Source organism: Diadema setosum, chromosome 4 (genome assembly GCF_964275005.1).
Source record: "Diadema setosum chromosome 4, eeDiaSeto1, whole genome shotgun sequence".
Taxonomy (NCBI): domain Eukaryota; kingdom Metazoa; phylum Echinodermata; class Echinoidea; order Diadematoida; family Diadematidae; genus Diadema; species Diadema setosum.
This window is the reverse complement of record NC_092688.1, coordinates 26,853,966-26,880,493: the sequence shown is the minus strand read 5'-3', so window position 1 is coordinate 26,880,493 and position 26,528 is coordinate 26,853,966. Positions and strand designations below refer to the sequence as shown.

At 39.2% G+C, this 26,528-nt stretch overlaps 1 protein-coding gene across 1 annotated transcript; it reads right to left on the bottom strand.

Moving 5' to 3' along the window:
• Window positions 1-219: 219 nt before the first annotated feature.
• On the bottom strand, window positions 220-25,453 carry LOC140227773 (uncharacterized). Its single transcript, XM_072308171.1, has 9 exons — window positions 24,702-25,453; window positions 15,360-15,559; window positions 14,386-14,566; window positions 7,884-8,068; window positions 6,542-6,822; window positions 5,109-5,286; window positions 2,201-2,539; window positions 1,009-1,425; window positions 220-419 (listed from the first exon to the last, which is right to left on the bottom strand). The coding sequence occupies exons 1-9, from the start codon at window positions 25,451-25,453 to the stop codon at window positions 220-222; spliced, it is 2,733 nt and encodes a 910-aa protein (XP_072164272.1).
• Window positions 25,454-26,528: the final 1,075 nt, after the last annotated feature.

Sequence of the window (26,528 nt, the reverse complement as noted above, 5' to 3'; positions counted from 1 at the left end):
TGTCGGCATTTTATTAGGCTACTTTCACTTCTTATTTGCAGATGTTATCATGGTATGCTCATTAAGAAACCAATGAGGTAAAAAAACAAAATTCCTCTTATTGGATTCAAGGTGTAATTCTTCTGCAGTGCATGCACGTAAAGCAACCTAAATGTCATGAAGAGTCGACCTGCAGTTTCAGAACCACTTCTCTGTGGTGACGCGACATGTGACCTGCTGCTAGATTCCATTGACGGTAACGGGGACCTGTGTCGCCACGGTGTATCCTTCCAGTGTGGCGTTGGTGGTGTGTTCGTCTCTCCTACCACCGCTACTGCCGCCTTTGATTTGATCTGTGTGGAGTTGGCTGGTCGTGTTGTTCACAGCACTCTCCGCAATGCTGGCGCTGAAGTCTAGCACACGGCTTGGCAGCTCCATGCCTGGTGAGAGGAAAATCAGCATGTTGGTACCAAAGTATCACGTGTAATGGGTCAACATACAAATTAAAGTCACAAATAGGGGGCCTACAGCACAAGTGATATAAAAGGAATATGAACTTTGTACACGGGTGGAAACAAATTGGTATTCACCTAAAACTGATTATATTAAGGTGATTAAGTAAATATCACATTGATCAAGGCTAACTTGTATAAATAAAAAAATAAAAAAAGATACTCTTCATCAGTTGTATTTCAACATGTGAAAGAAAATTGATACATTGCAATACAATGATAAAATGATTTTGGAATTAGAAACACAAGGATTTTCATTACACATATCCAACTAGTGAAAACACAACACAGTGAACAGCACATATTGCAGATAATACAACTTGAGAATGATTTTTTGTATCTAAACACAGGCTCACAAAGACATTGAAAGTCAAACACTGCTGGAATTCAGTCAACATTCTCATAGGAATGTACATGAACTGAAACTATTTTTTTCTTCTTGCAAAAGCATGTTTATATGCTTTTATGATCTATGAAGAAATACAGTGTGTTAGAAAAAAAAAGCCCTGAAATTCACCTGCTGATCTGTTGGTAGCCTCATTGGCACAGGAAGAGGGGGTCACATGTTTGACACTACCAGATCCCATCAGGCTACTGCATGACGTCACCGCCACTGCCGCGGCGGCGTGTGAGCTGCCCTCTACCACCGACCCCTGACCTTTGGCCCCGGAGCTGGTCATGACCAGCGCCTGCAGCTCGCTGGTGTCCAGCTTCATGTGGCTGGTGGAGGTGATGGCTGTGATGGCGCTCAGCGGCAGGGTGAAGTCCGGCAAGAGTTGTTGGCTTACGGCTTGAGACACCACCTGGTGTTGCTGTTGTTGCTGCTGCTGTTGCTGTTGCTGTTGTTGTTGTTGCTGTTGCTGTTGTTGTTGGTTTGAGGAGGCAAGATGAGGGTGGCTTGGAGATTGGATTTGGTGTGATTGAGAGTTGATGGCTGGGAAAAAAAAAGAAATGGACAATATGATGATTTTAATGTGTCTGTCCAGACTTTGACATCCAATTCTAGTCCCTACTGCTGAAATTAGTTTTGGAAATGATGATTATTTTCCTCCAGATGTTAGTCCGTTTGTATCACCCAAATGAACGAATGAGTAACCAAAGAAAGACAAGCACAAGCATACATAAGCGTGGTATGTATGTATACACACTCTCAAGCAATCATATATTCATCTATACATTCAATTATCTAATCATCTGCAACACATGTGCACTGTGATTAAGATGGCAAATGACACAAAACAGCTCACAGATATGTCATAGGAATATATGTGTCTACTTCCACAAACTATTGCCAAGGATACCAATCCAGTTAATACCGATATTTATGTTTGTCTCTTTTTACACAGATAAATCAAGGGAACGCTCTGGCAGAATTCAAATACTGTACATGGTAGATATTTAGCAAGTCTAATTTGTATTTTTTTTTTGTGTGCGTGTGAATTGGGACTTACAGTACCAACAATTTTGTGAGTGTTTAAATTCAATCATTGAGTAGAGTAATGAACTGAGAAATGTATGTGTGTAGGTTGCATTCATTGTGAAATTAGAGTTAATGTCATCAGGTCTTGTTAAATTTGTGAATAGCACCCGACTCGTGAAATACATGAATATACAAACCCTGGGAAATATATGTGTACACAGTATATCAAAAGGAAACAATGCGTTAATTTGGGGGTTGGCCTGATGAAACTGGTAGTGCACCAACCAACCTTGGGTGATTTGCTGCAACAGTCCTGGATCAATGAAGTGCTGCAGTTGTTGTTGCTGCTGCTGCTGCTGCTGTTGCTGCTGTTGTTGCTGATGTTGCAGGTGTTGTGACTGCAGCTGACTGAGTGTCGTTCTAGTGTGGGCGTTGAGCTGACTGGCGTGAAGGTGTTGCTGAGGCTGTTGGTGTTGCTGCTGGGGTTGCTGGGATGGTTGCTGGTTGCTTCTCATCATCCGTTGCAGCGTTGACTGTGGCTGATGGTGTTGTTGCAGGGCCTGCATGGTGGCAGATGTCTGGTGGCTGCGGTTGCCAAGACGAGTTGCAGTGTCTTGATGGATCCCACCTGCGTACATAGGACCAACAACACAAGTCAGTATAGTTCACGAGTTCAGAATCTTAGGGCAGTGGGATGCATGCTCTGCCAACTTATACAGTGCAACATTTATTGATATACCACAAGTGAACATACAGATCTACCCTGCATTGCCACATTATGAGATGTTTTAGGATGTGACAAACTACTTCGATTGACAAAATGTCACTTAATCAGAAGTGGCAGGAATATGAAGAGCTTTGGAACAATGTTAAAAAGTAAAAATTTTTGATAACAAGAAATCTTGTGGTCTCATAACATTTAAGATATATTTGTATTAAACATCTTGTATGGATTTATGATTTGGTAAAAAGAATCCTACATTATACAAGCTATAGTTTAATTTTCTTCAAGATTGTACTAGGTTATAAGGTTTAGCGTGATTGTCATGGTTACTTTGAATCTTATTTTTTACACATTAACATGCAGTAGTGTTGCATTTACTACATCACCCTTCGCAGGGGCAGTTCCAGGAATTCCTTAAAGGGGAGGCACCTTTACAAAATAAAAGGGAGGGGGCACATGCCCCCATTTTTTCTTTTTATTTCTTTTGTCTTTAAAAAAAAAATAAAGAGGGGCGCATGCCCGGTGTAACCCCTCCCCCCCCCCCCCCCCCCCCCCCCCCCGGATCCGCCACTGCTTCATATACACAATGATGAAGATTGGGATGGAATCAAGCTAAAAAGTATTTGCATTACAAGAATATGTATGTCATGTCTGATAGCTCCACTCTAGGGCCTATAGCCCTGTAAGTCCTTTCCAACTAACATCTTGACGACAGCATTGAGAACTAAAGCCCAAATCATACGTCATGCAGCAGTGCCTATAAAGGGCCTTTACTTACACCGAGTGAAAGATGATACAATGGATAAAATCCACACAACAAAAACAAAATAGCAGGTGTAATCTTAAAAACTGTTCCCCAAAATGTGCATCAAACAATCAAGGAAATCATACTCTTTATATCACGCAGGTTTGTATCCCATGCAATGTCTGTTTCAGTGAGTAATCTAATAGAGCTAGACTATAAACGCTTGGCCACTCTGCAGCTTGTTTGTTTGTTCTCTCTGCGATTGTACTTTGTACGGCACATACGCTTGCTGATAAGCGCTGCCATGCCAGCGGGCCTCGGGCAGCGCTTTGTTCATGCCGTACCCATATATTGCACGTAGTGCTATGAAGATTAACTTGGACGTTTCTGGATAGTAGCACAAGTCATCAAACATTTCATCCACAACGATATGCCGCTAATTAATGTGTAACCCAAAATCTTGTCAAAGCCTGTCACTCTGGCAAAACGACTCACTGCAATCAATGGTGCACATTTGACGAAGCAATAATGACAAGGCTTTCATGAAAGCATTTATCAGCCTGACTGATTTATCCATCTTCTTGCCGTTAGATAATTAAAACAGTCCACAACCACTCAGCAATTAGGACAACCTTATCTCATTTTGGGGAATCAATTCTCTGGTACAGCATTTTAGGCATGTTCCAATTAGCCCTCAAATAAAACCTTTACGCAAAATGCCTCTATAGATAATCACACTGAATTGAAAAACAAAATGTGAGTGAATATATATGTTCTTTAAGTGAATATATGCATGTAAGTGCACAGGCACTGGACTAAAATCACCAAGCTTTGCATCTATCCCTTGACAATAAAGAAAAACCCAACAGTGGAAAGTCACAGCACTTCAAAAAAAAAATGTAGTTTTTTTGTGTTTGTGTGTATGAGGGTGTTAAGAGGTCTTGGAAGCGAGTTATAGCTATTAGCACATGCAGTGAAGCATAGGGTAGTATGCAGACTTGAGAACTATTGTTAGGAATTGAAAGCTAAATAGGGATGAAGGAGAGTATGTTCACAGGACTGGAAATGTAGCTATAATGGAAGAGTGTGTGCAGAACCACATGTTTAATGTGAGGAGACTGTGGAAGTGTAAACTGCAAGAAATCCAGGATGCAAGGGATGATTGCTTACATTGCAAGATAGAAAATGTGCATGGGTGGGACACATTCTGAGGAGAACAGTTTTTCCACCTATTAGTCATAAAATGAAAACTTCACAGGGGATAGAGAAGGGTAAGAGGAAAAGATGCCCTTCTCAACAATGTGGGGATAAGAAGATCAAATCACAGGACTGTCGGAGGCTGTCAAACCTAAAAGGAAAATATGTCCAGTAAAGGCAGGAAGAGAGGACTATCAAGGAGAAGATGCTGATGCTGATGATGAGAAAGATGATGAAGAAGAAGAAGACTAGAAGAGGTTTGAGATCAGACGTGTCAGATGCTGTCAAACCTAACAGGAAAACATCATGTCAAGTAAAGGCAGGAAGAGAAGAAAATATCTAGAAGAAAAAGATAATGGAGAAAAAGAAGAAGAAAAGAAGAAGAAGTAGGAGTAGATGAAGAAGAAATAACGGAGAAGATGTCCATTACATATATTCTTTTCCATAACCCAATCCTACCTTATTCCCCCCCCCCCCCCCCCCCACACACACACACACCCAGTGTCGTTACCAAGACTACGAGTCACTCACCGCCAGACTGCTGGGCTAGGAGTACGTGGTTAGCTTGCTGAGCCACGCCCTGGTAGGAGAGCTGCTGGCTGGGCTGCTGACCCATGTGGCCGTATGCGTTCCCCGGGGACGTGGCGGTGAGAAGCTGGCGGGTGGTGTACCCGCGCTGTATGCTACTCACCGACGGTAGCTTGGTGGACTGTAGCGAACCCTTATGACAAAAAGACGAAAAACAGAGACAATTTTCAAAGAAGATGTCTTACCTTGCGGCAGATTCTTACACCTTCATATCATAAAATCAATCGTCACAATAGGTGGGGTGATATTCTTCTGAAGAGAAGCCGTTTTGACAGATCTGACCCACATGCTTTTCCCGTGGTATGATGTAGACCGGGTGTATCATTGTTGATAACGTCAATGCGGTTACCTTCAGCTGTTGTATATAATCACTCGCTCGCTCCACTGTGGCGTAATGCACTTTTGTCCGTCTTTACTTCCAAAGTTCCTCTCACATGGGCTGGGAATTACATTACTGTATTGCATTCTGTCAGTATTTTTTTTTCTTTTTGATACTTCTGTCTTAAAAATGTTTAGTCCCTACCTCCCTCTCCCTCTCTCGCTCTCTCTCTCTCTCTCTTTGCGAAATTAAAGTGGTAGTATTATGAATAATACTTTCATTTATATAAATCAGCCTGTGTATGTTCCGATCAAATAATGAGTTCACATCAAAGTTAGATTTCCACGGGTGGGTTAGTAGGTCATCCCGTATACGTTCACAGGCGTTGTAACCATAATGCTTGAATCCGGTTGTACCAGTGCACCTGTAGGCTAAATATGTTGCGCGGATTGAGCTATAATGTAATTTATTTGTTTGTTTGTTTGTGTAGCCCTACTTCTTTTCCTCCTAACAAACTCGACATGTATATAATATTTTGTATTCACTTATAAATCACGCAAAATGACAAGATCATTGTTTTCTATATAGTCAAGCGTGATATCAGTTTCTATTATCGAAAAAGATGAATTGAATCCAACTTCATGTCTATATTATTATAACAGTAATGAGAATTAATTAAATCTCTGTTATCGCTATACCACACAAAACTAATATAGGATCTTGCAGGCAGAAATGGAAAAAACAACAACAACAAAATTTGATTTATCTTTTCAGAAAGGAATGAAAATTGCGCGACAGGGTAAAATTCAGAATACTTGGAAAAAAATAGTTTGCCAAAGTTTCGAGTTCTACAAGTTTAATACAAGCTTACAAGTTAAGAATGTCTAAAAGAATCAAAGGCATTGTTAATGGATTTCAACAAACAATACGGGCAAAAATGAATACTCATGATTGCATGAATTGATAAGAGGTTAGATTTGAAGTCAAACGTAAAGAATTAAAGTTTTGTTATGTTGTTGTTTTTTTTTATTTTTGTTTATGTTTTACAAGTTCGTACCAAGGTTGGTCCGTCTGTTTTCAACGCCCCAATGGCTTGAGAAGACATGGTCATCTGCATACTGGGCGAGCCGCCGGTAACGGTGCCCCCGCCGCCGAGCACCGCGCTGTCCTGTAGGGCGTGTAGCTGAGCCAGTGCCATGGATGTGTTGGAGTGATGCAGATTTTGCGGAGCCACGGCGACAGCTGGCTGGAGACCCGCCCCAGCCTGACCCATCAGCGGTAGATCACCGATCAGTGCATCCGCTACGCTGCTCACCGGGCTAGTTTCCACACCTGACACTGAATTACAGTGATTTACGTACTGTGATTAACTCTCAATTTGATTTGATTTGACTTGGTTTATTCATTCTCTGTATGGCATCACTTTACATTCCTTATTTTCAGCAATATCAACAAACACTGGATGGTACCACACGCCATATTGCTATATTTAAAACAATAGTTCAACAATTTTCATTACGCTATATACATCTGTGACATAATGACATGCGTTATGAATTTTCATACAGAACGGTTGCCAACAATAAGCAAAAAGCTTGACTCATTATGATCATCGATTATCTGTTTGTTGCGATGACAATTATGGCAAATCGGGGTAATGGTCCTACAACAAAGGAGCCAAACAGCTGGGATGACCTGCAGTAAATCTTATTACGTGGATGAGAACAGCGTTAAGCAAAATATTGATTCCATGCAGAGCATTCCTTTTTCTTCAGAAAAAAAAGAACAATTATACACAATCATATTCATTCCAATGAAACGCAGTCGCTGTAACAGTTTTCACGGATAGTAGATGACACGATCGGGCCAAGAGTATCTCAAGTTCAGCAAATACTCGTTTTGTACTATAAAGGGGCTTTATTTTTAATTATCATTAATTCAACATTTAATGACACAACAATGACTTGTTCGTAGAGATTGTGAACACTTTCATGACTGGAATTTTTGCACATTAAATTATTTTGACAGGCAAGGAAGCATTTTAGCACCGTTTAGGTCGAGTTTCAAGGACCAAGGATTCCACGCTGTGGCTATTAACTATACATGCCTATGGATATGTGCAACAGGATATTCAAAGACATGGCATATGAAGTAATTACAGTTCAATATTACGATTACAGAATTATACTTACCTTAGTCCTAATTGTTATAACAAAAATGAAGGAAAATGATTGATATGTAGGTATGCAGGTTAATATTGAACATGAGAACAATCTTATTTTATGATTAGTGAATATGAGAAAGAGGTGACACGGTTATCTCGAAGGTTTAGCTAATATATTGAGTCACTCCGCTGTCCCGGATGTCCAGAAAATCAAAGCATTTAATTGCTCTCTTACCTGAGTGATGAAAGTTGACGTTGGTCTGGGAGTTGATGGTCATTCCGTCCGTCGCCAGTTTGTTCTTGAAAGCTTCCTCTTTCCTCCGATTGGCGAACCAGTTGTACACCCGTACTTCCGTCACCAGATTCGAACCCAAGCCTCCGACCTGCGAAGGGGACACGCCCCTTTGGACGCACTCGGCCCTGTGGGTTGTACAGGAATGGCAAAAATAATGTTGGACTTTTTATATACATATAAATACTGTAAAAAGAAGGTCCATGTGTTCTTTATAGCTTTTGCAAAAGTGACGTTTATTGATTTTCCATCGTTTTTACCTTCCTTATTTCCAGTACTATTACCGGCATTCCTTGTGGTTTATTAATGAGGTATGGGTTCTATAATTATCTTTATTCCGAACTGCTGGTTGTCGTTTTGACATCTCGTGTAAAAATGAAGTGTGTTTTGTGGAAGTTATACCCCAGGATTTCTTTACTTTAACCGTTTCTTTCCGGCATACTGTTAACATCACACTCACAAAAAATTACAATCCAAATCTATGATTTTGGTCATGATATTTTTGTCGTTTAAAACAAATGGAGATGACTAGCATAATATTATGTGCAGTCTATTTGCTTTGTCTTTTGTTGTTGTTGTTGTTGTTGTTGTTGTTGTTCTTCTTCTTCTTCTTCTTCTTCTTCTTCTTGTTTTGTTTTGCCTAAAAAGGCCTAATGATCCTTTCTTTGGTCATCAATCAAAACTCCCAATTCGAAGCGAGAGGTATGGCTCCGATACCTAACATGGTATAATAGAGCACAGGGACAGGTGGCTCGGTCACTATGCGTCTACCTGGTTTTACTTTAATATGTGCGTCATTCTCTAATACAGCGATACTTGAGAAGGATGGTAACTTTTCGATCGAACCCATGCACCTGTTCAGCCCTCCTCAGCCTGTGGATTAATCATTGACTTGATTGGCTGAAGACCTTAGTAATTATACCGTCTGGCCTCTCTTGGACAGGTAGGTTCTTTTTCAAATTTTTCTTTTGCGTCATTTTGAAATCGAAATGTAACACTTCGGTGTAATGGCTGTTGGATTTTACAGCAAAAACGTAATTATATTGCATCTGGAACCATGTTCCTTAATACTAGTAACGCACCATTTCATCTCAAGAAAGAATAAAGAAATTGAAGAAACCTTGGCAAACATGTAGACATTGAGAGGAAAATGTATAACTTGTATTGTCACGAAATGAGTGTGCACGCGAGAAGGGCCTTGTGAAAATGGTTGACAAAAATTTGATTTTTTTTTTAAAGTTTGCAAAGTCGGACAATCAACTGTTGTTTTAATGTACTTCCTGCTTTGCGTTGTATATTTACTATGGTATACGGGAAAAGACACTGTGCGTCTATAAATCCCACCAACAAACATTAATCAGAGAAACGGAACATAAAAAAGTGAAAAGGTGGCAGGGGAACGTTTCGATACGAGCAGAAAGCAGAATTATAGAATCTATGTAACGGTATCAATCAATCAATCAATCAATCAATCAATCAATCAATCAATCAATCAATCAATCAATCAGTCAGTCAATCAATTTATCTATCTATCTATCCATTTCTCTCTCTCTCTCTCTCTGTCATATGTATCTCTGGGATATATCCTCTTATATCTCTATTTATCTATCTGTCTGTCTGTCTGTCTGTCTTTTCTATCTATCTATCCATCTATCTCTTCTTCACCTCATACCGGGACACAGTATAACGTACACTACACGTCAGCTCTGTGCTATTATACGATGCAAACACGACGTGACAAGGGTAGAGGTTGACGATTTTTATCTGTTTATTTATTTTGTCGAGATAAACATTTGTTGATGTTCTCAAAAGAAGCGTTATGATGAAACACCTTCGATTAATCTTCGAATCACGTCTATAAGGACAGTAGCCAACGCCATATAACGCAACAGCAGTAGAAAAGATGGGCTGTACCGCTCCTCCCCTATAACAAAATGTCTGATGTGCTTGCGTTGCAGCAATGTCGATATATTTGTATAATTGTGGATTTTGAATTTGTTTGTGAATGTGATTGTAGTCATTTTTATTCTTGACAATCTATCTTCCAATTGACGTATTCATTCTCTCACTCTGACATAATGAATGACCTTATAGTAAGAACCGTTAGTCTTCAAAGACTGATCAATCTTGTTTATTTGCCACTAACAGTGAGTCAGGGTATTGTCCTATAAATCACGAATGTAACGTTATTACTGCAGGTAGGTTCGTCTGCAGTGGAGTCTCACTAACATTGATATAATCCCGACAAAACTCAAAGCCAGGTGGTACTGGAGGAATACTGTCCAATCAAGGAGAGAAAGACTAAAGACCCACTTTGATCACAGGAGTGTAGATAAAGCTCGGCACTATTACACGCTCTACGGGATGTCACACCAGCTTGACAGATTAGCTCATTATGACGTCATCTTTATATCCCGGGACGTGAACTTGTTTTGATTGATGAGGGTGTACCACCCATCTCACGCCCGTGTTTCCGTATTACTCACACGATGTAATCACCTTTTGTGTAAACCTAGGCCGACGATATTTCACGTCAAAATCATTGCGGTTATATAGTACGATGGGAGCTGTGCACACAGTTTCCGCCATATCTCATACCGCACCCATCAGCAACATTCCTCTGCCACAATTAACTTTTAGCGATGAAATAATGAAGGCATAAGATAAACAATAGGGGTAGAGAAGCTTATGACCTGCAGACAGCTAAAATGTGGAGCCATAATAATGTCACTGAATACGCAGAATGCAAACACGACATATACATACCATTGCTTTTGTCCCATTATCATGGTTGTTTGGGGGGGGGGTGATACTTTTTCTTCTCTTAATTATATGGGATGTATGGGAACATCAAAATAAATATGTGCTACAAGGCGAGCATGATAATGACCGGAGAGGTTGCATGAGGCCACGACGCAACACGACAAGACATTATACGACACAACACGACACGCACGTAGGCCTCAACACCGCATTGCCGACTTCAAGGAAGCTGCCAAGGTTGGGCTACTTTGCACCGAGGGCTTGCGGGGCTGGATCGGAGTGGCACAGTGACCCCTCGCGCTTTCGCAACACATGCGCCATGGAAACCACCATTTTTCTTTGGGCTTGATGTTTATACATCCATGTGGTATCGATAAAAACTTCCGCACTTCATACAAACAATTACCACACCCCAGAGAGAAGAAGGAGGGGAGGAATGGTCATTAAGGAGATACCTCTACTGGTACCATTCCGGCTATTGTTGCGGGAAGTACGTTTTTTGCCGAAAATGTCACGTAATGGTAATAATAATGATGGCTTACAGCCCTCTCAATCATCTACTCATTGAAGCATACAACCCTTCATTTAGCTTTTCCCACTTATCTATTCATCTCATTTACCATATTTTCAATATTGTTATCAACATCAGTCGATCTCTCAATATCAATACACTCCTAAAACAAGCAAACAAACAAAGAAACAAACAAATATTCTTTGATTCTTACACTACTGAGTTCGGTGAATTGTCGTAAAGTCTCTTACCTCTTAAAATCAGTGGCAAATTGTGTCTGATTCTATACCTAGCAGCTATCTTCAGAGCTCAGGGAAACACCATAATCACGAAAATTCCACAAAGGTCTATCGATACAGTCAAACCTGCCTTAGCGGCCACCTGTCTATAGCGACCACCTGCCGTATACAACCACTAAAACAAATTCCCTTGACACAAAACAATGCTAAAGACCTGTCTATATATAACGGCCACTTGTTTTGTTTCCCTTGTGTGGCCGCAATAGACAGGTTTGACTGTATACTCGCAAATGCCATGCATGCAATGACCAGCCTGGAGTGTACAGGACAGTTGCTCAATATAAACAAGTTCACAATTGCATGAGTTTGACTCCTCCACAAGTGTCTTTAGAACAAAACTGATTTGAATGTAATAGGTTTTCACTTTCGTCATCGCAATCTTCAGTCCGTTGAGTGTACACTGCTATACGGGTATATCTATCAGCAAGAAAACTAGATTGCGCGGCGGCGGCACATTCTGTGGGCAAAATCATCAAATCCCGGCGTTAAGAAATCGATAGATGCGATGACCGAAGCTTGGGATACCCCTTAACTTATTAATAATGTTTCGAAGGACCCATTTAATAAGTCCTTCGTTGCTCAAATTTGACGTTGAAGAAAGTAGATATTAAAAACATCGGTGTATTATATAATAATTATGATCCACAGGGAGAGAGAATTAAGGGAGAGAGAGTCAAGAGAATTATTATCATGAGGGGAAAAAGGGGGGGGGAGAGAAAAAAAGAAAAAGGGGGAAATGGCTTCAAATATCCTCCATGTGATCATCACGGTTTGTAATTATGTCAACATTCAACCTCAATATATGCCGGTTTGTGATATCAGATTGTCGGACTAAAAAATCTAGACGTGTACTCACTCATGCGCTCCTTCCTTCCTTCTTTCCCTCCCCCTCTCTCACATGGCTAATGTCCGTGTGTATGTGTGTGTGTACGTACATCGAAGTTTGATGTGAATTAATACGTCACACAGAAGGAGCATCCTTGCTTACTTCTGTTTTAAATGTTTACTGGCTTTCCGTACAGATGGGGTAATGCGATACGACTTCAATCACGAAACAGAATATTGAGAACATGTCTTAGGAGAATTGAATCAAACCGACCTCTCGCGTTCGCTGGTCGATCCAAAAGTCGATACCAAGAAGATCTTTTCAAGATGCATGCAGTAGAGAGCGTTGAACTCAAAGAACAAACGTTAGACGATTCGTTGTTCTACTCTTCTCAAGTTACGACATGGACTTGTGCAATAAAATTGTAACAACATTTTAATAATTAACACAGCAGAGGTAATGCGACACATTTTCTAGCCATCTGTCTGCTTCAAACCAGCTTCAATTTTCGTTCCAATAATTGCTTGAAAATATTCGAAAACAGGTGCACAAAATATTATATCTCTACACGTATCGTGTACTCGTGCAAATTTACTGCCTGTATAAAGAGCTCATGTTCGTTATATGGCCCAATTCACAACTGTAAACTTCTTGAAACACGGATAGAAACCATTTCTTTCCAGCTGATTTGATCGGTTTTTTTTTTTCTTCAAATCCGAAACTTGATCTGTCAGCCACTCAAGTAATATGTAAACAGTTAATGCCGTTTGAATTCGGAACAAGCATTCAGTGATATTTGAAACGAAATCGGGTCTTCGGCATAAACGAATGTCTCTTCAGGATGAAAGTGTCTAGAGGCTATAGAAACCGACAATAGAAATTCCGTCATTCTATTTGGAGAGTATGTTTCGTTTCCCACGAATCGAATCGAGACTGTATACGGACACATGGTCGTTTGTTTAAATGATGATAGAACCGCAGGGCGGGGCACTTATAAGGATTTGTCGAAAATCTGGGTTACTGCGACACCGATGGTGACGTCACTTCAGGATTCACCACAGACTGGTGACACACACGCAGACAAACGCATACACACAGACACACACGCACACACACACAGACACACACGCACGCGCGCGCACATACACACACGCACACACACATACACACACACACACACACACACACACGCAAATTAGATTTGGGAAGGGACTCTGAAGAAGGAGAAGAAATAAAACCCCACTCCATCATTAACCGGAAAGAGCCTGATAACTTCAATGGTCTAATCAAACTAATCCTTATTAGTATTCCGATATACGTTTATAACGAATGATTATTACTTTCAGGTGCTTTTCGAAATGATACAACAGATAAACTTTGTCTGTCACAGCACAGAGAATATGAATAATTATGAAGAATCTCTCTTTTTCTCTCTCTTCCCTCTCTCTCCCTCGTTCAATTTTTGTCAATAGATGTATAAACATGAATTGTGAATATTAAATGTCTTGCTACATTGTTAAGGGATATATTACGTCGAAATTCTTACCCCCTTTGTCTCTGTATCATATACATGGTATACATGAGCAGAAGCCTGCATTTATGAATACATGCATATATTATGCGTGTGTGTGTGTGAGTGTGTGTGTGTGTGTTAGATCAAAGACATGTTTTGGGGGGTTTGTGAAATCGTGTTTGTGAAGACAAAACCATCACAGAGGAAGCGACAAATTAAAAATGTAAAGTTCCCGAAGATTTCATTCCGAAAATTCGTACTGATACTTCGAGTCAAAAAACAACAATTCTTAGTCTAAACAAACTAGAAACTGCCATGAAACATAACCTCCGAATACGAACTGTTTCGATGGAGTTAATATTTCTATTATATACATGGAATATGTAATTGCAAATCACTAGAACAAGCGAGGACATTGACGTTATATTTTGGTCAGGAGACATCAGTGCATCTTTCATGAATCAGGTGGGGTTTTTTTAAAATAAATTTCATATCTTTTAGTTCGTTTGGGGATTTCAAAATTCGAAACTCACGCATTGCACTGGATCACCAGACTTTCTCGCTCCTCCTTGCTCGGATTCCGATTCAGGTTGTAGGCGTGATACAGGATTCGCTGTGAGGCAGGGCCCCACTTGAAGCGATTTCTCCGCTGTTTCTTCGCCGGGTTCTCCTCGGTGGTGAAGACGTAGTGACCAGTGTCTGGGTTGGTGAATTCTGAAAGCACGTACATTCATTGAAAAAAGGAATAACAAGAGCAAAACAGACACGGACACACACATACACATACACACACACACACAGACGCGCGCACACACACACACACACACACACACACACAAACACATGATAAAGCTGCACTCAAGTTAAGTTTCACTCCATCATTGTTTTTATTGATTGAAGCCGTGACTTGCAACCTACACCAAACTAGGAATACTGAAACAACTACATTGGCTGCTTCCCAAAATAACTTTGATTTATTGCCCATGAAGCTATTTCCTTCCCATTTTCTATGAAAATATATAATAATCGATGCCAGCGCACGGAAATTCAAATAAACTTCGTAACTTTATAAATGCCACCAAAAGAAATGTGGAGTAAGATTCATACTTACAGTTTTTCTTATACAAGAGTGTCATTATATAAATCCCCGCTAGAGTTAACATTTTTCGCGACCCGAATAATGACAAAAGAACAAACAACAAACAAACAGACAAACACAAAAAGCAAACAAACAAAACAAGCAAACAAACAACCCCATCCCGACATATTCCCGACAAATTCAGCAATACAAACACTTGCTGTAGACTGTGATCTGTTTGAAGAACTTACTATAGTGAGGTGTTGGTGACAAATTTGGTAAAACAAAATACTCTCTAAAACAGCGTTAATGATATCAACAATTTGTATAGCAACACAGTATACATAATTCATGATTAAACCAAGAGACGTATGCATAATATTATTGTCGTTAGTATATACAAGCATAAAATGATGTGTTTTGACCTACGTTTCATGACTTCCTTCTGTTTCTTGTCGTACCACTCATAAAGCATGGCACGCTTTATGCTCTTCATGGGCGTTCCCTTGTTCAAATGCTGCGAGAGATGTGATTGGTTGAGCCCCGTGGCATCTACCACTTCTCTCTGGGGGATGTTATGTTGCTGCATGTACATCTTTATCATCTTTGCCACCTGCCAGGGGTCCTGCCTGTAAATGGGTGGATAATGAAAAAAAAAATATATATATCAATAATACTTCCCCCGAATCATCATGTCTGCTGTTATATGATTAAAAAAAAAGAGTCTATTGGTCCTCTTGCTTTTTGAACTATAATAAAAAATGTATTTTTAACTAGTGTATAATAAGTAGGCATACTCTGTCAAATACAAAGCAATGTTGTTTATCACATTTTCGAAATTCGTGTTATGCAAGCTTTCTATTATTCACAGGCTTAAGTTCTAACATAACTGTCTTTGTCATATTTTGTAGAAGTGTCAAGATCAAATGAAATATTGTGAGATAAGCATTTTTGTATGATTCAAACTGAAGCAAGAATATTATGTAACTGAACATTTTAGGGCTATCATCATAATTCTGTCTTTATCATAATACTATGAGTGTAAAAATGAATGTATATGTGGAAAATATAGCGGAACCACGCTTCGGAAACTCTTGGTTTAAGGTTTAGAAGAAGACGTCAGGGAATGTTGAATGTGAAAATACAGAGTGGTGTGAACAAAGGATAACAGTACCTTACAAGGATCGAAGTCAAAATCGCTCGTATACAGGGTTATTGTTAACTCATCGTTATAGATCATATCATCCTATGGTCCTACTATAAAAAAGTCCCATTGCGACAAATGAATGCTTTATTTTTCAGGCATATGTATGAGAGTTCTTATACTTCCCATACGTATAGTAAAAAAAAAAAGAAAAAAAAAAAGAAAAAACTTTTATATGTCTTAATGAAACAACTTGCTAGAATTTTCATAGTATATATATATATATATATATATATATATATATATAAATCTATACCAGATTCTTCAAAGAAAAATGTGATGAGCTAGATTTTAGGCTATACATTATCATTGTTACTCTCATTTATATGAGGTTTTTTTTTTTGTCTTTTTCGGAGAGAAAATATTCAGAGTCAGAAGGTTTTAAGATTTCAAATTCAAAGTTGGACAGCTTCCTCGTTGTATGACAGCGAACACACAGCCCCCGGCAGGCCGCTGGTGTCAAACTGCCATAAACTCCTATTGAGCAAAGTTGTCCTTTATCCCGTTCAAATTGCCCAATTTATCGCTCGAGCAATCCCATAAAAGTAAGCCCGCATGTCTCGATGAAAAGTAGAGCCCCAGTAATGACATTGTTGGCTGTATGACGAGCAAATACCGGGCAGAAAAGAATATGAGGGTTGAGCGGTGATATGAAATGAAAAGAAGGAAAACAGACGGAGAGAGAAAAAAAGCTAGACAGAGAGAGGGAGGGGGAGAGTGACTCAGTGAGAGACACAAGGTGGCGTAGCATGACCCTTGTACATTGGCAAACACTCTCGTCCGCAGCGCGCGAGACGTGTTGGTTTCTCTTCCCAAACTTACGCGCGCACCTATCCCCCCAACAAAGTTGTAACAAAAAAAAAAGTAACGATTTTGTGTATTGAATCTAAAATTGACTTCTGTTCGTGGCTCAACACTTAGCAACAATAGGCTAATAAAGGGATTCCATGCCTCCCAACATTTGCAGAGATCGCACGGTAGGGTTTAATTTTCTGTTAATTTTCAACCCCAATTTCAACACTCTATCTGTTGCGACGAGTAGACGGATTGATAACCGCGCGGTCCAAAGTACCCGCACAACGCAAAGCTGAGAGTGAAGTGTTTTCTGTTTGCGCAAAGCCTAAAGCGGACTAAATGTTTGGTGAGCTAACAGACCTCCAAACAACAGGAACAAGATTCCGACCATGTGGCCCACAAGCAGAATGATATCATTGAAATGGAATTGTTGCCCGCATATAAGAGAGAGAGAGAAAACATGAACAAAAAAGGAATGAGTACAAGAAGGGGGCAGAGGGGTCGTTAATACGAAGTCTTGTGAAGATTTGCCATGAAAGACCACTCGTAAGCGGCGGATTAGGAACAAGCAATCCAGCCCAAATCCTATTTGTAAAACATACGATAGCTCTAAACAACCCTAAAGGCATACATAATAGAGCGGCATCGTTTAGACTAGCCCAAAGGTAATGTAACCAGTGGATTATCATAGCGGAAGACAACTAGAAACGTGCTAAACTTCTTGATGACCTTACAAACCGAGTTGAGAGAGCAGAGAACGGGGAGCGCCAGCGGCACACTCTTCGGAATCGTTAGAAAAAGAGGCATCTAATTCGCGAGGGATCGTCATTCGCACTTTATCTTGTTCACATATTTGTCTAAAAAGGCCAGAACACAAAGTTGGGCAGCACGATCGTAGTCTTAATTAGGGAAACTTTTTTGTAAGTTCAGATTACATGTAGAGGACAATACGAGAGGTCTTCTATATATCGTAAATAATGGGCATCGTTTTGATTGACGATTAATCCTAATTTCATTACGTCAGTCAAGTCGGTGAAAAGGCAATGACTCACGTCGAGTGTGTTAAGTGGGATATGCATATCGTAAAATCTTGTTACGGGCCTGATCTTATGCGATACCATGCAAACTATATAAAACTCTGAATTCGCCCTTCCTTTGTAATACTTTTTGGCAATCCCTTTCCATCTCAACAAACTACTCAAAATATCTCATGAAAGACGACATGATCATATGCCAATCTCATTATGAACTGGTCATATAGAGTAAGTTGTTTCATAGCCGACATGCAAATTGATCACGGCTCTTGTTTAATTCGTTTTCCAGTATATTCTTGAGCCACTGGTGTGCTTCATGACCGAACTCCCGGCGATTCCACAGCTAGGCTCATTAATGTTGACTTGACATGATTAAACAACCATCTACGATACAATAAGAGAAGCTATACGCATTAAAGTATGCTTTGTTTACCTCGTGTTGTATCAATTCGTACATTATTTTATGTTGCACTTTATTACTTGCACTTCTTACCATTTTTTTAAATTGTATAAAATGTATACTTTGTATATCATGTGCGATCTTTTGTTAGATGGAAATAAAGTATAGTTTAATTAAATTGAACAGTAAGAGAGATTTTTGATATACTTTTAAGATATCTTTATTGGTATAAATATCATCATCATTCAAGTTGGTTTGCAGAATTAATAAATGAAATTGTGCAATGGTCCGATGATTGGCATGTAATGTTTAACGAGGCTCACAAATTCAATTAATGTCTGAAACTACCTCAAGTTATTCTTGACAGGCTATAGATAGTAGAAAAATGCGCTGAAGCAATTGCGTCCAGACACAATGAAAATAAAATCATGATTACCATAAACCCAAATCGAGATCGTGCTTAATTTCAAACGTTTTCGACAAGCTTAATATCATCAATCCATGATTATATATTAAAAACATAAAAAAGTATAAATTTTCCGAATCATTCCATGCAGTTCAATGATACCTCTCATGGCAGAAATATCAACAAATAGGGCCTATCAGGGTATACATGGTATAAGAAGCAAGTGCTAATGGGCCAGGGTTGTGCGGGGAATGGGAGATACGCGGTTTGGTGCTGTATTGATGGTCGACCTACGGGAGGTCATTTATCTAACCTGTTGGTTACAGGGCAGTGGCATGCTACTTGTTGCTATAAATCATTAATTTGTAGCGTCTGTTACTTTTTCTTTAAATACCATAAAAAAATAAAACAAAAAAGAAACGCCAATTTCTTCCTACGAACAGTCATTACTGAAAGAGTCTTAAAAGCAGTTGTACAAGATATTTTTTTTTTTTCATGGATGCTGTTTTGCTCGATAAAGATATTCAAATTCAAGAACATCTTCACATTAATATTTAAGACATCTTTAGAAGAGATGTAAATTAAGTTCTCTGAAGCCTGTGTGATCATTTTTTCACAGGTATTGATTAATTAGAGTTGAAAGTTTCCTGTACCAATATTGCAGACAATCAGCCGCAAAACAAGATTTTCAAATGCCGTACCCTCTCGACCCTGATAATAACCATGGCGTATTGAAATGCAAAACGCATCGATCTATTTCGTTTACTTGGAAATAAAACGATCAATTATATACTCTGCCATTCCTGTTGTCGTTTTTGGCGCATTTAACTTTGTGTCTGCCATATTTTTTGTTCACTGTATGACGAGACGACATTTATTAGGCTATCGTAATACCATCAACAAAATCCGGAAAAACTCAAATTCTCCCAAAGCGAAGCCATGAATTATACTTTTCCAAAGGCTGTGAGAAAGAAAAAAGAATATAATGATACATGCATCAGATCACTTTTGCATGATTTTTGGGTGTTTTCTGGCGTTGTCCCCTGGTGTGTGACCGGCCGAATTGTACACGGGTCGACCCACTCCATGATCTTGGTGGCTGTGCGCAGATGGGAAGATAAGAAGGAGACTAATGGATACAGGGTCAAAGTCTTGATCTAAGAAACACGTTCTGTTGCCAAGCTTGATTCGACACCTCTAGCAAATGATACAATAATCAAATGAAAACTTCGCAAGTGCAACATTGTGACTTATGTGTGTGATTTGACATAAATACACGATTTTTTGTCTACATTCCTTTAATGGGCAAACGTGGAAAAACTGGCACATCAATGACTTTGTTTCAGGGAAGTAACACTTCGAAGCAAATTTATATTTAGGCACGTCAGTTATCACGGTCGTGTTAGTTTTTATATCTCTGCACTATCTTGACGCCCCTGAGCGAAGCCACAAATCAATCCAGCCACAGGACCGATAAAGTTATAAACTTAGCAAATGATCTACCAACGCCGTTCAATGTTCTTAGCAATTAAGCCATAATACCAAGTTGATCATTTATTTATTTGGTACGTAGGTCTAGTTATGAAATAACCAGGCATTAAGCTCATAACTTATAACCTCCCCAATCAGATTTTTGTAGTAAGTTAAGAATTAATAAGAAGTGCTTTACTTGAGATATCCCTCAGAAACAAATGCGTTTAGCGCTGCAGTTGGTCGAGGGGTATTTCATCTGTGAGGATTCGCATTTCAAACCGTATTTCCATCCATTCACATCGATATGCTTTTGGACATTTAAATTCAAGGATGGAGCAGCGATACATTGATCCTTCAGGATATCGATACCGGATTTATATCAGGAAAGTAACCTTCAGTGTGACTGGATTTCTAATTATACGCTGGAATATCTCACAGATACTTCAAAATATCAATATTGCATTTTCCCCTTGACGTAGGACACTTGTTGACCATCAATATTCATGCAGACACTACATTGTCTTGGTAAGGCGTGTGCTACAACGGTTAGTGTTATACGATATTACATGTGGCAAATGCTGGTTACATGATTATTTACGATATTTTACCATGACAACCCTTCTGTACTGCATATCACTATATTTGTCTGATCTGCTTCTTTTCAAACCAACATAGACAAATATTTTGCATATCGAATCGTATCTTTTCTGTTCAGGTGTGCCTACAAAGCTGTGATATTGTTTTCAGCTGATCTTATTTCCACGTTGTTCTTTTCACAATAATTGAAGCTAGGGATATAAGTAATTGTCTTTTAGACGATTCTAGGTTGTAATTATGGTCAATAATGACAAGAGAACTTTGCTCATTCTTCTCAGCACTTTAACTGTGTATAAGCAGCTATTGCGTGTTAAATTTGTTTCAAATAATGCATAATTTTTGTTTTTAATGTTGTGGGTGGTATGGGAACCTGTTGCGCCGATGTGATTATATAAAATCTGCTGGACAAGCGTGAGGCATCATTGTAAAAGATGAATATTTGCTCTCTTATCTATATATTATTGCTCTCTTGGATGTAGGCAATTATTCCAAGCCTTCTGAAAGGATATTCTCGCCTGTCTTATGAGGTAATATAAAAGTACAGAACGAATAAGAGTTTCATTTCTTTGTTTGAAAATGGATAAGATTAGGAGCACGGTTGAGCAGTGCTTAACATGGCAGCATGTAAAGTCATCCGAAAATAAAAAGGAAAGAAAGAAAGAAACATTTATAGTCTTCGGTGTATTCTACAAACTGTGCAAAGTCATATTGAGTTAGTTTCAACATTAGAAACAACAATGAATTGTCATACTATGCGTACTTTATCAACCATAGATTGAGGATACATCAACGACAACAAAGGTTTCGCAGGATTTCGTATACAGCGTCTTGTAATGAATTTATTGTGTTACACATATAAGAATCAACATGTTGTGCTTGAAGCTATACGCTAATATTTCCAATGAATAACACAACTTTAGTTTAGACCATAGGTGCATACACATTTCTATTAGAAGGTAATGGTAATGTCCGGCTGACAAGAGGTTTAAATGAGTGGGAATTTGACGGTGTATCTTTACCTCGATTCTTGAAGTTCCTGTTATTCTCGTCATTACTCGACCATCAAGTATTTAATATTCTTATGATAGACCTGACTAAGTATGCACACCTCTGTGAGAAAGGTTAACAATCAAAAACCTTGCGGGGAATCATACCCTATCAAAGACAACAGAAAATGACTGCAAATTGGCGGGTTGCTGGTATGACGAATTATACATGCATTTAATGGGAACAGGTGGACTGAATAAGTTTGTTACTATAACGGAAATACACATCCATAAATTTAATTGCATTTAGTTTGGAAGTTGGCCTGTTACCCTTACTCAACTTTTTTTCTGATTAAATTCTATTTTATTCGTTTTCTATGTATGTGTAAATATCAAGATAGGATGCAATTTCAATATTGATATCCATTTCATTAGTTTGAAGTTGATTTGATTATACTTTAGATATCTTTAAAGTTCCTACACTCTTAGGATGAGAAGTTGTGAATAAAAACTTGGAAAACCCCAATTTAGGATCTAGACTTTAACTTGACAAAAGGTAGAGACGTGACTAATGCCGAATGGTAAACGGAGTACAGTGTATTGACTGTGTTAACAATTCTTTCCGGAGCTATGTTATTGACAGTTTTTTCCAGCAAACTAAATTTACACGTGGTGTTAAAGCACAGAATGTTTATCTCCGTTTCCTTAGAAGTGCTCTAAAATACAAAATAAACTCTTCAAGTGGAAAAAAATGATGCCTGAATCAGTCATGTCAGATCGGATCAGCTGTCGCTTTTAAGTGTGCAAGTGCGTATTGATGAGTAAAACGATCGACTTTATACTGGATTTTTTTTTCTTTTAAGTGAAACATGACAATTGTTATTATGATGTCACCGAAGTTTACACCTCTAGAGTTTGTATACTGCAGTGCCGATTCTCTAATGAGTCATGGACGTAATAATGGCTGCATCATATATCACCTCGTTGGGACGTTGGTGAACTCACCACTTTCAATAGAGCAATTTACGGTCGAGTTTCCCCCGACCAAAATACACACGTTTTACTCTGCTCCGTGCAGTTTATTATCGAGTTCGTCGAGAACAGTGTAAAGCGTTGGACCCATTAATAGCAGTGTATCACACAATGCATCCTACGGAAAGTGAATATTATAAAGACTGCAACGGCAAGTAGCCCTCGTTTTCTTCCGTGCTTTGTCTAAAAACAAAGTATTAAATATCAACATAACCCTCCCCCAAATAACGACCAAAAATCAAACAAATAAAAATGTACCCAATATCGTTTCCATTCCCTAGGAGTGAAGCAGTATGAAATAGACAAAAGAAAAAAAAAAAAACGATTAAAGAAGGATGATCAGGGGTTGCATGAATTGGAACAATATATTATAAGATAAGTGTAGGACACATAAACACATATTCCTCATCTGCTTATCTGGGTTTTCTTTGAGGGACCCGCACATAACAAGCACTGCTTTTGAGTTGGTTTCTTCGGTTTTCGCTGGACATGTTTCAAATCTATGCTTTTCTTGCAATGGTAAGCAGATTTGCTTCACAAGAATGATAATCGCCAATTGATAACACTGTATCGTCCTCTCATTCGCATTTCTTGTTAACTTGTGTTCTGTTGAAAAGTGGAATAAACTCTGAAATTTCGAATTGAGTGGAATTGAAAAAGAAAAGAATTCACTTAATCAAAATGTAGGTTTGTTATTCACTTTCTGAACTTTAATCATTAAAACTCTTGTTCTGGATCAACAAAGCAACGGTGTTAAAGTGGAAAACTGGATTTTAAACATTAAATGGCAGCAAACATATCTTTTTTTATATGTTTAACCCAAACGGTGTTTAACAGAGTGATCAAATTGATGGTGCATATGAAGGCAGAAAGAGAAAGATAGAATGATTGGATTAAAGAATGTTGAAAAGACAAGATAATGGTTGGAAATATAAATTGGAAATAATGAAAATCGATCAGACTCCTGACTGGATGAATACAAGTGAATAAAGGAAACAAAAAAGAAGAAAGAAAATTAAGTTCTATCGAGGATTATCATTACGACTCCCCCAAAGTCCGTTACTTTTCTTTTTCACCGATGACCCTTGTAAGAAACTTGACAATGCCACCACTATAGTTTAAGGAATGCAGAAATAACTTTCATAAGATGCAATTTTCTAACATTATGTCCAAAAAAATAAAGATTTCGCTTTAACAAAAATGGAAACCATATTGGGTTGCATATTTCAAGCATGATTTGTAAATTCATGGTCTATTATATTGTGGGTTAAATTGTAAGCCAATTTGAAATAAAGACCAAGTTTGGAAAAAAACACACGACTGCAACATAGTATGGAAAGGTAGAAATGTGACCCCCGTTGTATTGATCCATATTGCTGTGTTCCTATAGTAATTAAATATGATTTCTTATTAATAAGTCAAGTTTCAACCAAGTGTTCATTGGCCTTGGGTTGAAAATAGATAAGAAGAATGCAAATGTATTGATAAGAATCTTTGAATTGTTTTAATGATTTACAGATGACATAACCAGGCTCAAATTAACAGATTCTAATCAATCGCCTGGGGCAATGGAGGTAATTAACTATTAATTATTGACGATTCGATGCCCCGGCAGATGCAAAGTGCAACCTGAGGGTGTTAATAACTAGCATCGATTAGTCCTAAGCTGATTAAGCTTCTGGCTATCTGGTTAACGGTTTAAAATATAACCGGGAATTGGTTAATGAAATAAATCATTTGTGAAAATGAGAAATAAGATCCGATGAATTTTATTTTTGCCGAATGATTGAGTAGACGTAGACATTCGCGGGTCTAGAATAGATGTAACTGTTGTATTCTCTCACCTTAGCAGCTGGTCCTTCATCGTGAATGGTTTGTCGGGGTCCTCCGGGCTGTAATCGTGAATGCTCTCCTCCCCGTCTGCGTAGTCCGACATGCTGGTACAATTGCTGTCGTTATCACCTTCTTCCATTGCGTTCGCCACCATCCCGTCCTCTGTATGTAGCATGTCCTGACCCCCAAGATTGCTTTCTAAAACTTGCTTAGCCTCCGTGCCCCCGACCACACCTTCTTCCTCCCCCTCTACTTCTTCCTCTTCGATCACCACCTCCGGATCGGGTCCCACTGGCCCAAAATCCGTCACCTGGTCAAGGGAGTCCAAATGTTCTTGGTGTGTAGTTTGCTCGCCGGCTGCTCCGGCGGCGCTGGACATAGGGATTGTGGCGTGTGAGGCTATTGTTCGCTGCAGTGTTTCTACTTTGATGACGGTGAGCCCGCGGCTACGGTCCGATGAATTCAAATCTGTCTGTTGTAAGGATAGCTCTTCACCGGCTGCCGTCAAAGAAGACGACAACAATGTTTCATCCGATTTATCCTCATTTATAGCTGAAGAGGCGATGGTGGTCGGGGAGGAGTAAACTTTCAGAGATTCGGGCCTGCAGTCGATGGCGTCGCTGGCGGCTTTCTCTGTGCTTTCGGCGTCATCCACGCGAAGGCTTTCGGCCGACAATTCGCAGAGTATATCGTCGGGGCTAAGGCCCGAATCAAACAAAGCGTGAATCAACTCCCGCTGTAATTCAGTGAGATTTCCGGGCATGATTTGATGAACATCAAAAGCGAAGTCATAAATCCATTTTTAGTTTCAGATATGAACCTTTGTTTATGAGACGATGAAATGAAATATGTATAAAAAGACGGCGGAAACCGGATATTATGATTCTTCTACCTTCAATGACAACACACGTAGCCGAGGGGGGTAGAAAAAAAGCAACACAGTGTTTTATACCAACCTATCAGCTTATACCAAATATTGGCCGAGGAATGTGACAAAATTGCAGAAATCGTCTTTAAAATGTATCTGCCAGATTCCCGCCATTTTTAATCACAAAGTATTGCCGCAGCCCATAGGGATGATCGTACTCGATATCCAACCGTATATGATACGAAAGCGCAGCCAGCGGCCAACTGGGCAACCTGTTTTGTGACCGTTGCGTCTACTGCGCGTCACGGAGCAAAAACGCTAGAGACATGTTATTTTGCCTTAGTCCCAGCTGTATCGTAGGGTTGGTGCCTTGGTGAACTGCTTCTCCCGCTGTGTACACACAACTCGACAATGTTTACACAACCAGCTCGTGCTCGTTCTAAACAGAAAGAGGAAAAGTTACCAGAATATGTTTCCACACAATTCATAAATTTCGCTGGCACAAGACTTCATATTTTTGTCGGCATTCTGCCCAACTAATTTCTTTAAGCTTTGACAGAACAGTCTTAAGGATGTCGAGAAACTAGAGCTTATTATTTACTTTGAATACAACAATTTCTCAGCGATCAATTGATTTCAATACACATGTACCAAATTTACAATATTTATGATTCTTTGTTCCACAGACATAATGTGCGGTTATTTTTATCTCTCGTCCCCCTCCCTTTTCACGAGTGTGTCCTATGTGATAAACGAATTAGGTTCTCTAAGTTTTTTGTTCTGTTCTGCCTTTTTTTTTTTTTTTGGGGGGGGGGGGTAAATTCCTTCGTCACCTTGTCACATGAATAGGTACTTTCAGCAGTTTTTACGTTACATTTTCCTTTTGTGACTTTCGCCCTTTCTAAATACATCCATTATGTATTCAAAGAACACATACACACACAAAATACACACAACACACGCAAACCAC